This window comes from Strongylocentrotus purpuratus, unplaced genomic scaffold (genome assembly GCF_000002235.5).
Source record: "Strongylocentrotus purpuratus isolate Spur 01 unplaced genomic scaffold, Spur_5.0 spur5_scaffold_4, whole genome shotgun sequence".
Taxonomy (NCBI): Eukaryota; Metazoa; Echinodermata; class Echinoidea; order Camarodonta; family Strongylocentrotidae; genus Strongylocentrotus; species Strongylocentrotus purpuratus.
Window position 1 is genome coordinate 26,037,048 of NW_022145610.1, and position 16,332 is coordinate 26,053,379.

The 16,332-nt window shown below is 37.3% G+C and overlaps 1 protein-coding gene across 1 annotated transcript; it reads right to left on the reverse strand.

The window, feature by feature from the left end:
- Nucleotides 1-2,633: 2,633 nt before the first annotated feature.
- LOC590681 (probable palmitoyltransferase ZDHHC12) lies at nt 2,634-11,834 on the reverse strand. Its single transcript, XM_030997463.1, has 6 exons — nt 11,740-11,834; nt 8,368-8,659; nt 7,475-7,608; nt 6,940-7,086; nt 5,335-5,501; nt 2,634-3,066 (listed from the first exon to the last, which is right to left on the reverse strand). The coding sequence occupies exons 2-6, from the start codon at nt 8,477-8,479 to the stop codon at nt 2,745-2,747; spliced, it is 882 nt and encodes a 293-aa protein (XP_030853323.1). The 5' UTR covers nt 8,480-8,659; nt 11,740-11,834; the 3' UTR covers nt 2,634-2,744.
- Between the last annotated feature and the right edge of the window lie 4,498 nt (nt 11,835-16,332).

Below are 16,332 nucleotides of genomic sequence, written 5' to 3' on the forward strand. Positions count from 1 at the left end.
GTGTCCTCATATTCAAAATATGCAAGGAAACCCGTTTACTTGCTAGACTTCACTGTCAGACACTATTGAGTGACTGACTGGCTTTTTTTCTTCTTTGGTAATAACATACATAAAAAGAGTTGTAAAGGGTACATGAGCTTTTGTCTACATCAATAACCCACTTCTTGTGATGGCCAAGATTAAATTGATTGAATCTTTGCGCAGCATAAAACGTATGACCATTCGGTACAATTGTCTGAAAATCAAGACGATTACTTTTGGGCTCTATAGCCCTGAAGTCGATTTGACAACTAATAGTCGTTTCTTTCCCTCTTGAAGACATTTTCAAGCCCCACCTTTTTTAGGCAAGTTCTAAATTAGTATTATCTTTCAAATGCAGTTGGAATTTAACTTTTTCATTTTTTTGGCCTGCAAAAGGGACATAGTACCTTTAAGCAGGGCCCAGCAGTAAGTTAAAATCAACAATCAAGCCCATCACTATTTTCTTGAATAGATTTCAATCTTGAAGACACATCTGGTGAAAACAAGTACGCATTCTTTTAAAGACAGCATAGTTGTGATGAAGAAGCCGACATTTAACAGTGATTTTAACGGCCAAAATCACTGTTTTTAGACAATTTACACCATACATGTATACCTGTATATATATATATATATATATATATCTCAGAGCATGCTATGTATTCCGTACATGATATGCATGATAAGTTTGCCTACATGCTAGATCCTAACATTATACTTTCTGTGACAGACACTCATACATTTTACAATTTAACTACATGTAAATGTACAGTCAAACCTGCTTTAGTGACCACCTGTCTACAAAGGCCACATTTGTTGTTTCCCTTGAAAATGGTTCTCATTGAATTATGTACTAAAGGAACCTGTCTACAAAGACCACTTTTTGTGTTTTCCTTGGGTGGTTGCTATAGACAGGTTTGACTGTAGTACCGTATGTACTCTCTACTCACAACGGAAATTATGTCATCTTAAAAAGAATTTTGTTTAAACATAAATATACATTTAATAATCAGCACATAAAAAGTGTATGGAATATATCGATGAAATAAGTAACAATACAATATGGTTCATAAGAAGCGCTGGAAGTATTACACCAATCTGAAGTTGATAGCCTACCAAGATTTAGAGCAATTAATGTAGAGATTGCACTAAGTACAGTATGTCACAAATTGTGTATTAAAGACCCAGTCAGAAGTGAAAATGAAAGAGATGAGTTACATACATGTATCAACAGAAAGCTTATAAGCCATAAATTACAATAATATCAATTTTATGCTATTTTATTGTCTGTGTCGGAGGAGAAACAACTCTCTGAAAACTTGAAATCTAAAGCTTTGAAAATCAGAAGTTGTCGACATTAAAACTGGCTATCGACTAGATGACATCTTATATAGAGTATGCATATTCAAGATGACTTTGCATTGATTAAGCACGGCTCATCACCTCGGCTATATAGGAAAGCCAATCAGGTTCATATTTTACGTCATCACAGTAACTGGAATGACCCCTGTTGACCTGAAAATGAGGTTGTAATTTGCTTTTGTGCAACACTGAAAGGGAAAATATCTTGTTATTCCTTTATAATTGTTTTCTACATTCATTCAGCTTTCCATTGATATAAAGTTGTATTTTCATCGGATAGGGTCTCTAAGGTTCAAACATGTTTCGGTACATTTAAGTACATGTAATTGGGCCATGAGTAATTAGGCATGTATGTGCAAACTGCAAAGTAAGAAGAGCCCTCTCTGGATGTTCTCTTGCTGCACCACTAGTTTCACAATATACAAACTGAACCAAATATTCAAACTGGCAATACGTCCCATATTTTCCAGCTTCAATGTCTATTTAATCTTAGTCTCGCTTTATATCATGAGCAGACATCTTGCAGACTTCAATCTATTTCAGCGTTGCATGAATCAAAGCTGCAACAGGGGGGTGTTTCACAAAGATTCTAAGTCCAACTTAACTCTAAGTTGGACTTTATGGAGCGCCATTTGTAGCCTTATAATGAAATATATTCAAAAGCAAAAATTCAAGTATTTTAGACTTTTAAAATTCCACATCAAGAACATGAAATCTCCTTGATAATAGAAAATATGAATGATTTGAATCAACATTTTATGCCTTTTAAAATAACTTTTTCAAAATATTTTCAAAGATGCTAACGGCTTTCCATAAAAGTCCAACTTCGAGATACACGTAAGTTCAACTTAGGATCTTTGTGAAACACCCCCCAGATGTATTTCTTACAAACACCTAGATGTGTGCATCCCTTTATGTCTAAGTTACCAGCAAGTATGAGATGTATCAACGGTATGGGCCTGGGAGAAAATGAAACATAATCCACATTGTTAAGATCATTGTACCTCACCAGCATGACATCCTATCTGTGGTATATGCAATTGCCAAAGAACTCAATGACAATGCGACACTGTCCTTCATCGAACGGTTCATCTACACACGTATATCCCTTTATAATATGTTGATTGGCAGAAATATTAAAGCTCATCTGTACAGGAGAGATTAGAGCACCCTGCAAGGTCACTGGACAGGTGGTTATCTCATCAACTCAGCTCTCAAATAACATAAGAAAAAGATGATCATTCTGATTAGACATTGTTTGTTGTATAGAGGGTGCAAGTAGCTATAGGTAGTGCAGTGGGCCTTTAAATGAATTGACAGTACGAGCATGGGACAAAATAAATAATCGGTAGGGTCAAGTCTTACGAGGCATTCTCAAGATCGCTGTACCGCACGAGCATGACATCCCAACTGCGGTACGGGCAGTAGCAAAAGAACTTGAGGACGTTGCGACAGTATCCCTCGTCAAACGGGTTCACTGACTCGTCCAGGTTCCGAAGATACGTGATACGATGCCGCGACATGAATTCCCACGTGGTTTGGTTTGTGAAGAGCATAAAGGTGTGACAGCAGAGAAGCGAGATGACGGCCGCCGCCCCGACGCTGAGCACCAACATGCAGATCAGATAGAGGGCGTTGGAGCGTAACCAGTCCTGGATGGTTGGATGCCAGTGGAACCCACCCCTGAAAGAGAAACCAGATGATATTGGAGGTAAGGAGCATGCTATTAAAATGCAATAGGCAAATCATCTGTATGTACGGCATGAGCAGGGCTCTACACTGTCAAACTTTAGTTATTAATTTTTTTTTTTTTTTTTTTTTTTTGGGGGGCCAATCCAGGAAAAAGGTTAAGAAAATGGGGCCCGGGGGGGGGGGGGGGGGGGGGGGGGGGGGGGCATTTCACAAAACTTGTCATCAGTGACAAAGGACAGTTTTTGTTATAAGCTACTGAAATCCTTGCTTCTGACTGGTTATCAGCAGATTTGTCACTGATTTTAGTCATCCGTCATTGAAAAAAGGCTTTGTGGAACGGGTCCCAGCTTGATCTCTTCATGAAACAATTGATTACATTTAGAAGTTATTGTGAACTTGGAGGACCATCTGGCCTAGGGTTATGGTGGATGTTGATCAGGAAGACATACAAAATTATTTACATAACATTGAAAACTAGATGGAATTTTGACTGCGCGCAGTCAAAAATGATGCCTCCGCCATAGAGCAATTTAAACAAGTTTGGAGTTTAAATCTCCAGTGGTTCTTGAGATATCATGATAACAATCTCAATGTATGGAATTTCATAAGTTGACCTCTGTGACCCTTGACCTTTGACCTACGTGCTCCAAAATCTAATCAGATTGTCTTCCTATGGTGATACACACTATCATTAAGTTTGAAGTTTAAATCTCCAGTGGTTCTTGAGATATTATGATATGGTGATACATACTATCATTAAGTTTGAAGTGAAAATTCTCCATGGGTTCTTGAGATATCGCGATAACGATCTCAATGTATGGAATTTCATAAGTTGACCTCTGTGACCCTTGACCTTTGACCTACGTGCTCCAAAATCTAATCAGATTGTCTTCCTATGGTGATACACACTATCATTAAGTTTGAAGTTTAAATCTCCAGTGGTTCTTGAGATATTATGATAACAATCTCAGTGTATGGAATTTCCTAAGTTGACCTCTGTGACCCTTGACCTTTGACCTACGTGCTCCAAAATCTAATCAGATCGTCTTCCTATGGTGATACATACTATTCTTAAGTTTGAAGTTTTTACATCTCCAGTGGTTCTTGAGATATCATGATAACAATCTCAATGTATGGAATTTCATAAGTTGACCTCTATGACCCTTGACCTTTGACCTACGTGCTCCAAAATGTAATCAGATTGTTTTCCTATAGTGATACACACTATCACTAAGTTTGAAGTTTAAATCTCCAGTGGTTCTGGAGATATCATGATAACAATCTCAATGTATGGAATTTCATAAGTTGACCTCTGTGACCCTTGACCTTTGACATACGTGCTCCAAAATCTAATCAGATCGCCTTCCTATGGTGATACATTCTATCCTTAAGTTTGAAGTTTAAATCTCAAATGGTTCTTGAGATATCGCGCTAACAAACTCAATACAAGGAATTTCATAAGTTGACCTCTGTGACCTGTGACCTTTGACCTACGTACTCCAAAATCTAATCCGATTGTCTTCCTATGGTGATAAATACTATTCCCGAGTCTTAAGTTTAAATCTTAAATGGTTCTTGAGATATTGTGATAACGGTCAAACGGGACGGACGTACGGACGGACAACCCGAAAACATGATGCCTCCGGCACCACCTTCGGTGGCGGAGGCATAACAACTATTAATGTTCTGTTAACTAGATTTCAAAATTTTCATGTTCATGAGGGCTACTTTTGAATCACATCACTCTTTTTAGAGGTTTCACACATAATATAATCAAGAATAAAATCTTTTCAGCAAGCAGGTTATCATGGGATATAGTGGACATGGGTAGTTCTTACTCTCAACAAACGCATCATACAAAGTGCTTTTCATGGCTCAGAGGATGAGTGTTGCTCGACAGTGGAGGAAAAAAACAAGATGGATGTTCGACTACATGCAGTCGAAATGATGCTTCCACCATAGAGCAATTTTACAAACCAAAGCCCCATGACATTTGACCCCCTAATCTCATCAGTTCATTGACTCTGCAAGATACATGCATGACCCAAGTTTGGCGGTAATCCATCAATCGTTTTTTTAAATAACGAGATCACGAGAGCGGGCGGACAACCAAAAACATGATGCCTCCGGCTACTTTGTAGCCGTGGCATAAAAACCTCAAAATCTATGATTCCAGATTTCAGATTTATAGCTTTTAAGTGAGCCTTTTATGCTCTGAAAACACACAAACAATCATACCAACAATTAAAACCAGCCTACCATGTAATTCTAATAGCCCAGATGATGAGTGTTGCTTGACAAAGGAGAAAGAACCAGAAGAATCTATGATTGCGTTCCCCTACACAGTTCTCTAGCCACGGGCAGTGGTGATCGAACCGTCGGACGCACCTCCCGCAGTCCTCACAGTGTTTCGTCCTCACTGGTTGCTATTTGGAAACAAACAAAAGTACATAAAGTACCACAGTACATTGATGCCTACCTTTATGATGTGCATTATGATACATTACCCTTATCCCTATATAGCCGGGGGAGGGGGGCTTTAGAAGCTCCCCCCCCCCCTCCCCCTCCTCCTCTACATTTTTTGTGATGATTTTTTAATGCAAAAGAATCTTGCGCTGAAATTTTAGGGCTTTTTCTTTTGAGTCTTGCTCATCTTTCAAAATAATTTTTTGAAAAATCGGACCTACCATTTCAAAGTCACGTGACCTTTTGTCTTTCATGATTTTCATGATTTGTGTACAAAACATATGGAAATATCATTTTTCCAAAAAAGAGATAAAACATTGGTTATTTTGTCTTGTTTATAGTTTAGGTGTTTGTTTTGAGGGTCAAAATAGTTGAAAAATAATTAGAAATTAAATAAAAACAACAAAAACAATAAAAACATAAGTAATAACCTGGCTCCTCCATTTTTTGTTGAATTTTATGACCTTAAAGGGAAAGTTGAGTTCTGTTGCAGAGGGCGCTACACAAAATAATTTTTTTGTGAGCTAATGAAAAACTGAGTGTCAAATTTGAAAGAACATAATATTTAAATGACAAAATCATCTTTGTTTGATCAAAATCGGTTCAGAGACGGCTGAAATATAACAATTTCTATTACTTGTGTACCACCACAAATATTAGATATTTTGAAAAATTTGAAAAAACCGTTGAAAAAAACCGAAATAACGCCTTTTACGTTGTATTTCAGCCAAAGTCGATTTTGGCTTTTTTGTTGGCCTTTGCTTATATTACGCACAACCAGCCGGCCCATGTATTGTTATTTTTAATTAAATAATTAAATAACGGTCACCGTTTTTTTGTTGAAAGTGGAGCTGAATTGGTATGCTTGTATTGGCTAAATTTCACATATTTTGGGGTCTAAAATTACCTTCATAACAATTTTAAGTTCTAAAAGGGTACTAGGAATGTCATAGATAAGAATAAGATCAATAACCATGCACTTTGAAAGCATTTGCGTTCTGAAAAGAGAACTCAACTATCCCTTTAATTGCATGAATTACCATAAATATGCAAACGAGTGAATTTTTCAACAAAAAATAAAATTTATCATTATACTTGACATGCATGCAAATTTTCGCGGCAATCAAGATCTTAGAAGGGGCGGGGGGGGGGGGTTTAGAAGCAGAAATTAATGATATTTTGTACGCAACAAAAGTTTATTTTAGTTACCAATCTCTCCATTGACTTACATGTACATTTCAGGGCTTTTGCTACATTTTTTTGAGGGATTGCCCACCAAAGGCAACTTGGACAACTAGTATAGGTTGCCTTGTGCAACAGGGTTTTAGGTGGCCATTGGCACCCAAGTGAATGTTGATTTTGAATCCTGAATACAAAATTGAAAAACCTATTATTTACCTTGATGTTACAGTAGCTACACTTCCTCTGTGCTTGGTCCTTTTTCTTTTTCTCTTTCACCATTTTCTGTGTCTCCGCGTCGTTATCTTCAGCTCCGGAATCCTCTGCTGTTTCTTCATCACTAGAATCTACATGGCTCCATCCATTCTAGGGATGTAACAAGAACATACATGGTCAACATGATCTCATCCATTGAGTCATGCCACATGTGTGATAACCTTGTAATACCATTGGGCCATTGGCAGATCATGGCCTAGGCATCAAAGTATAACAAACTTTTGGCCTTAAAGATACTATGTCCCTTTTGCAGCCAACATCAAATTCTGTAGAACTTTGCAGGAATTATGAATATCATGTATGTCCTATCTGTGAAATTTAAACATTAGCTCTCAATTAACATATGAAAATGGGATCACAGAGGACCAATGGTCACCGATTAGGCATTGTTTTCTATATATAGAGGGATCAAGTAGCTACAAGTAGTACAGTGGGGCTTTAAAGAGTTGTTTAATGGTACATGTATCTTGAAACTCACCCTTTCTTCATCTAATGTCACATAGCCTGGGTTCATGAAGCTGGCAATGAAGTAGAGTACACTCGTTGCCAGAAGCAAACTAGTGAACGCTATCTCATACACAATGTTCTTCTCAAAGAATGCATGCCGTAGCTCTGCAAGAAATATCATAGAAATTATCACATAACGTTATTAGTAATTTTTTAAATTTCTTTTGTTTCAGTGTTCAGTATTATGTGAATCCTCATCTTACAAAGTATGAGTCGAAAAACATGCTAAATTTAAACAAACAACATAATAGTTACAATACCAAGCCATAAGGTGATTCGCAGCAAAACTGATACCGTAATCTTGACTATCACTGAAAATCCTACTTTGACTCTCAGAACCTTTTGTAAGCAAATGGAGAGGTGGCAAATTCACAGCAACATATTTTTGCATAAATTTTTATGAATGATGAGTAAAATGAAAGACTACAAAGTAAATAAGATAATAGCATGGACCCTACCAGCAGTAGCCTACATCTATAAGGACAATGGCAGAGGGGCTAATATCCAGGCACGTAGCCACAGGGGCAAGATCAGTTGAACTTTTTTAGACCCCTCCCCAGGACGTCGATCAATAACTTGTATGTGCCCCCCCCCCCCCAAACATCAAACTCTGGCTACGGGCCTGCTCATGAGAATGAATGACATTCCTTTGTCCTACCTAGCAACAGTTAATGTATGCAAAACTGCATTCTGACTATTGAAATACAATTATTTGTAACAGGGTGAATGAAAATAATTTGTAACATGCCACTTAATAAACATTTATGGACTAAATTTGATTACACTATGAAAATGGTCTATTGAATTGAATAGTATTTCTAGGGGTTTATTTTGTCCTTTCTACTGTGTATGACCATTCGTTACCTGTCTCATTGAAGAGTAGCACGCAGAAGATGCCAACAGTGAGGGCAGTGTGAAAGAACCGGATGAAGATACCAGAGAGTAGTCTGGACAGCTGTTTCTTACTCCTCCCCATCTCTCTCTCTCTCTCTCCTCAGGAGATGGTGCACATTAAACCTCTCCGGCCTTCGTCTGTGCGTTTCCAGACGCAGTTCAGAATCGCTTCTACATGGATCTGGCTTTGCTCAAAAGGAGAGTAACATGTCCTGTTGATGTTGTGATGATTTATTTAGCCTTCCAAGATGATCATCAGACACTGTAAATCAAAGATTGGAGAAAGAAAATGCATCATACGACAAGCCAGTGCTATAGTCAGAGACTACATGTAAAATTCTCTTGAGAAATACATCATTACAACATGCTTTTACTAAACGGTCAGGTCAGTTAAAGAGGGAGTCCACCCTGATCATCAGGTGTAATTAAAAGGAGAAAAATGAGAGAAACAAATTTTCCATTAGGATACTATTATTAGCCTCGATTATGAAGGAAAAACTGTGATAACGTCATTATGAACTCGTAGCTCGTGCACACTTTTTCCTTAATAATCATTTCGCCTTGCGCGTAGACTAGAAGGGATGAGATTTAGATGACGCCATGAACAGCGAGAGTTTAAAATACAGCTGCAAGATTTTTGATGTGGAAGTCTATTTTGACCCATAATTTCCTGAAAAGGGACCATTAAACGCATTATTTTTAGTCAAGTTGGTAAGTGGAACCGATATATAATAGCCTAGATCTAGGCCTAATTTTCAAAATTAAATGCATCGGATATGCATCCAGTAAAATATAGTATTTGAGCACAAGTTTAGTGGTCAGATCCACTCCACCGAATCTGCACAGGAGCGCCTATGGTCAGCTTCTGTCTCTAAAGAGAGGAGCCGACCCTACCCAAATCAGAGGCTAACGAACGAAAGAAACATAAATTTTTGGTCGAGTTACAGTAGGCCTAGACTCACGATTTGAATTTTCAAAATATTCTTTCTAACATCGGTAAGTTGAAAAGATTGTATTTTACTGTAGGTGTCATCAATTGTCACTAAAGTACCGATTTTGAGTGAACTCAGTTGAGTTTTGTACAGAGATTGGAGACCTCATGGAGAGATACATTCCAACAAAGGTATCTGGAAAGAAAAGAACCAGTCCCTGGATCACAAACACCATAAAGAGAAGAAATAGGAGAAAGCAGAGACTGTACAATAAACCTAAAGCTTCAAAAACACCAGATGATTGGCTTAAGTACAAGAATTATCAGAAAGAATTAAGATCTCAACTCCGTCATAACTACTGGACTTATCAAAACAAGATGTTCTCTCTTGATGACAAGAACAACAAAGCATTTTGGAAGTTCATCAAATCCAGAAAAACAAGAGTCATCTGGAATTGGATCCCTCAAGTGTGGTGAAAAGCTTGTATCAGAGAGTAAAGGGAAAGCAACTGCACTGAACGACCAATTCCAATCAGTTTTCACACTGGAGGATAACTTGAACATTCCAGATCTTGGACAACCTGTGTTTCCTTCAATGGATCGCATTGAAATCTCTGTGGAAGGCATGGTCAAGCTACTGAAAGCTATAAAAGTTAGCAAAGCCACAGGACCAGATGGCATACCAGGAAGGATCTTGAAGTTCTTTGCTGAAGACATTGCACCGATTCTGACCTTTATCTTTCAACAATCTCTATATACAGGAACAGTACCATCTGACTGGCATCTTGCAAACATCTCACCAATCTTCATGAAAGGAGAAAGGAGCAAGGCTTCCAACTACCGCCCTGTATCAATCACGTCCATCTGCAGTAAACTGCTTGAACATGTCATTTTCAGCAATATCATGGATCACTATGAGGAAAATAATATTCTCAATGATGTTCAGCATGGCTTTCATCCTGGCCATTCATGTGAGACCCAGCTGATCATTACATGTACATCTTAAAATATTGCACACTCTCTAGACCAGAAACTAGAGCAAGTTGATGCAGTTGCATTAGACTTCTCCAAAGCCAGCATTTACGGACTCTAACAGCGCTAGGGCCATCGACAAGAGGCTAGATTCAACACAACATGGTAGCCATCAATGCACACCATTACACAGCACCCATGATTTTCAAATTTCAAATTTATTCATGTTTCCAACAAAACATTACAAATCAATTATAAGCATTTAAAACAAATTTAAGAAATAAATGATATTGCAAACAACACTCGACAGTATCACCCACAGAAGTTGCTGGCTATTCCCCACCCCCACCCCCACCCGCACCCAACTCTACCGGAACTCTGCATTTTTCCCTCGGACAGTGACTGCGTGGAATGGACTTTCGAAGATCACCCTTGACGCTACTTCACTGGAGGGCTTCAAGGGAGCGCTTCCACCCAGCATCTAGACTAAGAACTAGATTTTTAGATTTTTAGGTTTTACTAGCACAAAATGCACGGCAACAGGCATGCATGATGCACTGCTAATCAGTAGGGGCACTGGTCCGAGAATGAGGATCGTCCTCATAAAAGCAGACAAAATGTGTCCTCAAAAATAAGGGTTGTCTGCATTTTCGAGGACGTTTTTTTTCATCGGTGCTCTGGGGGTTTCATGTTACAGAACCGCCCGCTGGCGATACCAAAAATGGATTCCCCAGGGGAAAATAACCCTAGTTCACCGTCTACTTTTAAGGGTTGTCCGTCTTCCCAAGGATTTAGAATCTAGAGTCTACTGCTCATAATGTAAAGGTCTCTGTACAAAGTCAATGTAAAATGCATCAAGAAAATCATTGCAGAATCCGTTTTTTGCATCGCCAATGCCCCGATCAATAATAGAAGTCTATGAAACGTCTGCGAAAATGCAGACGCATCGGTCCATGTTTATTCTCGGACCAGCGCCCCTAGACCTACTGCTAATGAGCATCTAAGTTGATTCCTCAGCACTACATCCTAACTTATGGATCCTGCTGAGTATCGTCATAGAAGTAGAAGTAGAAGTAGAAGGGACGTTTGAAATTTTTAGAATTAATAGAACACACAGCCAGTAATGCAGCTATGCTATGCGTGGCCCAACCCATCCCACTCACGATCCCTCGGGCCGTGGACCTCCGCTAGCCGCTCAAGCTTCACGGGCTCCTCGCCCGCTACAGCTGCCCATAACATGATACCGCCCACCTCACTGCAGTGCAGCGCAGTGTCGCGATGCGATGCGATGACATACAAAATAGTTTATGCTACAAAATGAGACGGAATTTCATAATATGGGCATAATATATTTCAAGTCCAACTACATCAAATTACACAAAACCACATATTCAGGTTTCTATCAAATTTTTAATTTTTAAACAATCAAAACAACTTACATATTTGTCTTTTTTTCAACCTTTTTTTGCGTGGATTTGCGTTGTATACATCGTCGAAGCAAAAACAATGTGCGAAATATTAGTGTATTGCATAGCTAGTTGGTACGGCACCGTATACTCGAAATGCTAAAGTTATAGTGCTAATATGGTATAATCGAAACTCTATAATTAGGGCTCGGTACAGGCCGGGCACTGGATTGACGGTTTTACTTTTATTTGGTCTCATTATTTTATGTTTATTTGGCTCTCGACCAATTTACAGAGAAAGGAGGCTTCGGAACTTTTGAAAACAATTGTCGCAAAAAATTCCTCGTATTTAGTTTCGAAGTCGTTCCATTCCGTACGTTGATATTAATCCCCTGGCATGATTCAGCTGGCTGTTTCTGAATACGCCAAAGAGTATAGTCGTTTAAATCTATCTGTTTTTTGTTAAAGTGACTCGGCATTGCTTGCAGATTGATGAAAAAATGCATAATTTTGGTATGATGTTACTTCATTATATTCCTTCTACTGCTCCCAGTGGCGTAATGAGCAAAAACGTTTGGGGGAGCTGACAAAAAAAAATCCGCAGCACCCCACTCTAACATGCAGGCCCCGCTGAACGTTTCGCAAAGTGGGGTCTAGGGGTGGAGCCCCCGAAGCTCAAGGGATATAGGCATCAGTGGCGGATCCAGGAATTTCTTACGGGGGGGGGGCACAAAATGGCATGGGGTTAAATATATTTAAAACGATGAAGCGACAGAACGAGGCTTTAGCGGCGAGGGAGCGGAGCGACCAAGCGTGGGTGGGTCTGGGAGGGGGCTCTGGCCCCTCCCAGAATAAGAAGCATTTGCAATTTTAGAACCAAATTAGTCGTATTTTCAGGCACTTCCTGGAGTAATATGATGTAAAAATAATTGCCTTCTCCTATCCCTTCCAAGAGTATACTCTTATTTCTACGGCGTCAAAAATAACTCTGAAAGTGTCAAATTTGACTCGGATTTGGCGCCAGCTGGGAGTCAACTCCATCCGAGTCAACACGACTCCGATTTCCGAGTCAAATATCTTACTCGGATTCCGAGTCACGTTCCGAGTCATTTCTTGGCGTCAATTGAACTCGGAAAGTGTCAAATTTGAATAGGAAATGGCGTCAGTTCGGAGCCATCTATTCTGTGAAATAACACGGATTTCCGAATCAGGATATTTAATTTTGGTTCTGATATGGTGTCCTTTCCCATATTTAAAAGTAACCCATGTTGATGTTGTAGTGACTCTGATTTTGTGTTATTTGCCATCAAGGCACATAATTCGAATCACCCATAAACTCACTAATCAGTCATTCTCAAAAACAAAAACAAAAAATATCCGTAGCACAGTGTGTACAGTGAGCACATATCTTTGAAATAACGCAGACATTTCATGTCCCGTTTGAAATATTGCATCTATTGCAATTAGATCTGTTTCTGAAAATGTGACAAACTATAGTAATGTTATCAACTTTCAATTTTCGACATTTCTTAAGTGGTACATTTTCTGAGAATGACTAATACACTCTAAAAGCGACGGAACCAGGATTGCAAGAGGAGGCAATGGACAATGCAATTGGTTTGGAGCACATTAAGTATCAATATTTCTTATTAATTGCCCCCTTCCCCACCCCCTGGTTGCGTCACCTTTCTCCAGATTCATAAAACATATTTTGAACTTTAAAAACGAAATGAATATTGCACGGATACATCCTGCATATTTCAATGAAGTATAACAACTTGAATTTATTTACAAAATTAGTGTAAGTGTGTCTGCAATGCATTCACGATGTGCATGCACAAGTACAAATTTAACATGGATTACATTGGAGTAGGAACATTTACATCTATATTTACATGCAATACCACATATTATTGATTGCATATAGGCAATAAATAAATTGAAAATTTCAAAATATATAGGAGACCCCATACATGTCATACTTTGTATACAATTTGGATTACATTGGAGTAGGAACATTAACATCTATATTTTCATGCAATACCACATATTATTGATTGCATATAGGCAATAAATAAATTGAAAATTTCAAAATATATAGGAGCCCCCATACATGTCATACTTTGTATGTAATTTGGATTACATTGGAGTAGGAACATTAACATCTATATTTTCATGCAATACCACATATTATTGATTGCATATAGGCAATAAATAAATTGAAAATTTCAAAATATATAGGAGCCCCCATACATGTCATACTTTGTATATAATTTGGATTACATTGGAGTAGGAACATTTACATCTATATTTACATGCAATACCACATATTATTGATTGCATATAGGCAATAAATAAATTGAACATTTCAAAATATATAGGAGACCCCATACATGTCATACTTTGTATGTAATTTGGATTACATTGGAGTAGGAACATTTACATCTATACATGTGATGTAAATATTGATTGCATATCGGCAATAAATAAATGGAAAATTTCAAAATGTTTCGGAGACCCCATACATATCATACTTTGTATGTAATTTGGATTACATTGGAGTAGGATCAAATTTAGGATCTCATATTTCAGCCAAGAGAATGTCAAACTCCCTATATAACCACCCTAAATAAATAAAAATAATTGTTACTCCGATATGTATTGATATGGTTGATAATACGCTGAGCATTAACATGAAAATTAGTAAAATTGCATTTTCATTATGGACAATTGTGAGGCGATGACATCGACATTAACTTGCCTATTTTATTGTTCATTGGTTAAAGGTAATATAAAGTTTTGGTATGGGGTCATGAATTTGGTTCAAATGAACATATTGGAAGCATATGCGATCCTACAATATTCAGTGATCGTTGTCCCGGTTGAAATTGAATCTAAATTTATGAAATTGTAAATAATAAACTCTTCATGTTGTATACATGTAGCTCCCTCTCAAGGTAAAGATTATAATTAAGCCATAAAACAATGTTTCTTGACTAAAATCGACCAAATGGCTATTTACGTTTGAAAATTATATATCACAACTACATATTCTGAGATTTTCATGGTCGCAGCTACAATTGTATGGCCGTAAGCGCTATTTGAAATATTATCATAATTTACCGGGAGCACCAGTAAATTTTGATATTCAATTTTACTTGAAAGCAAAAGTGTTTTAAGGGTTAAATTTTCTAGTGCTTATAATACACCCAAATGGGCATCCAAAGATATCAAAATTGTAAAGAATCACTATCCAGCCAATTTTCTAAATTTCCCAAGACTTTGTATTAGTGCAGGGCTCTGATCAAGGGCACAAAAGTGTTACATATGAGGTGAATTTTAAAAGTCAATTATAGACTGTGGCAACATTATTTTTGTAATCTGCAAACATTATGCAACATATAGCTAAAAAATCAGACCTTAACAAATTGCCGTTAAGTGGCAATCAGTAGCTAAATATCACATCATCAAAAATGTTACGTACATAACTCGGTGTCCACTTCATGCTGATATTTCCCTTATAATTTTACTTTTTCTGACATATTACATTAGATGTTAAAACATACTGTAAACAAAACTTAAAACCATTGCCATATCAACTTTTTTTCAATTTAGTTATTAGAATATGGCCAAAACAAAAATGTGGACACCAAGTTATGTACAGTACATCTTATTCTCTACATGCTTTCTCTTTGCCTCATTGTCAGATAAGGTTTTGCATTAGTCTGATAAGGACTTCAATTGAAGGAATGATGTGTTTCCTGAATGAAACATAATTGGTAATGTGTAAATAGTTTGTAAACTACTATAACAGGACTGAAATGTAAGATTTCTGTACTTAATCGTACATAACTGTGGACACCAAAAGTAAGTAGTTTTACATTCAAATAATAACTTCTTGTTCCTTAAATTCAATAAATGTTTGTTTAAATGAAAATGCAGAAGGATGCATTTCATGCTGTATGGAATAAATAAATTTATTTATGATAATTATTTCAAATTTTTGATTGGTAGTAACGTGCATAACTCGGTGTCTTTTCATAATGGTGTCTTAGTTATGTACATGACATGAAAAAGTTCAAACTGCAATATTTTGTAATATTCTTCTCACCAAATCAGATGTGTGTATGTCTTATACATGTACATTTTTTACTACCTTACCATGACAAATAACTAAATATAGGTGGTCTTATTGGAAAAACAAAACATGGAATACGTACATAACTGTCACGTACATAACTCGATGTCCACATTCATTGTTGATTAAATAACACATACAAGTTAAAATGCGGAATCCAATGTTATCAGTGCTCTTCATTCACCTATATACACCATTACATTGTCATTTTGAAAGTATACAATATGTTTTTGTATATATTCTGGTGCACTGGTATGTACATAACTGCAGGACACCAAACATTTTCCATTTACAGACATCTAAATATTTTTAAAACCATGACCCAGAATGAGAAGATCTGATTGGAAATCAAAGATAAAGTGAAACTAAACATTATAACATTGCATGCTTGTAAATAAATCAATTATTTATACACCATTCTTCAGTTAGTAAGGTTTGAAATTTGCAGGACACCAAAGTTATGTACATATCAAAAACATTGTATCACA

Coding starts and splice junctions, on each gene's coding strand:
- LOC590681 (XM_030997463.1), bottom strand. CDS start 8,479: ATGGGGAGGAGTAAGAAACAGCTGTCCAGACTACTCTCTGGTATCTTC. Junction 7,609..8,367: donor GCTACTCTTCAATGAGACAG/GTAACGAATGGT, acceptor TATTTCTTGCAG/AGCTACGGCATGCATTCTTT. Junction 5,502..6,939: donor GTAGCTACTGTAACATCAAG/GTAAATAATAGG, acceptor GTTTCCAAATAG/CAACCAGTGAGGACGAAACA.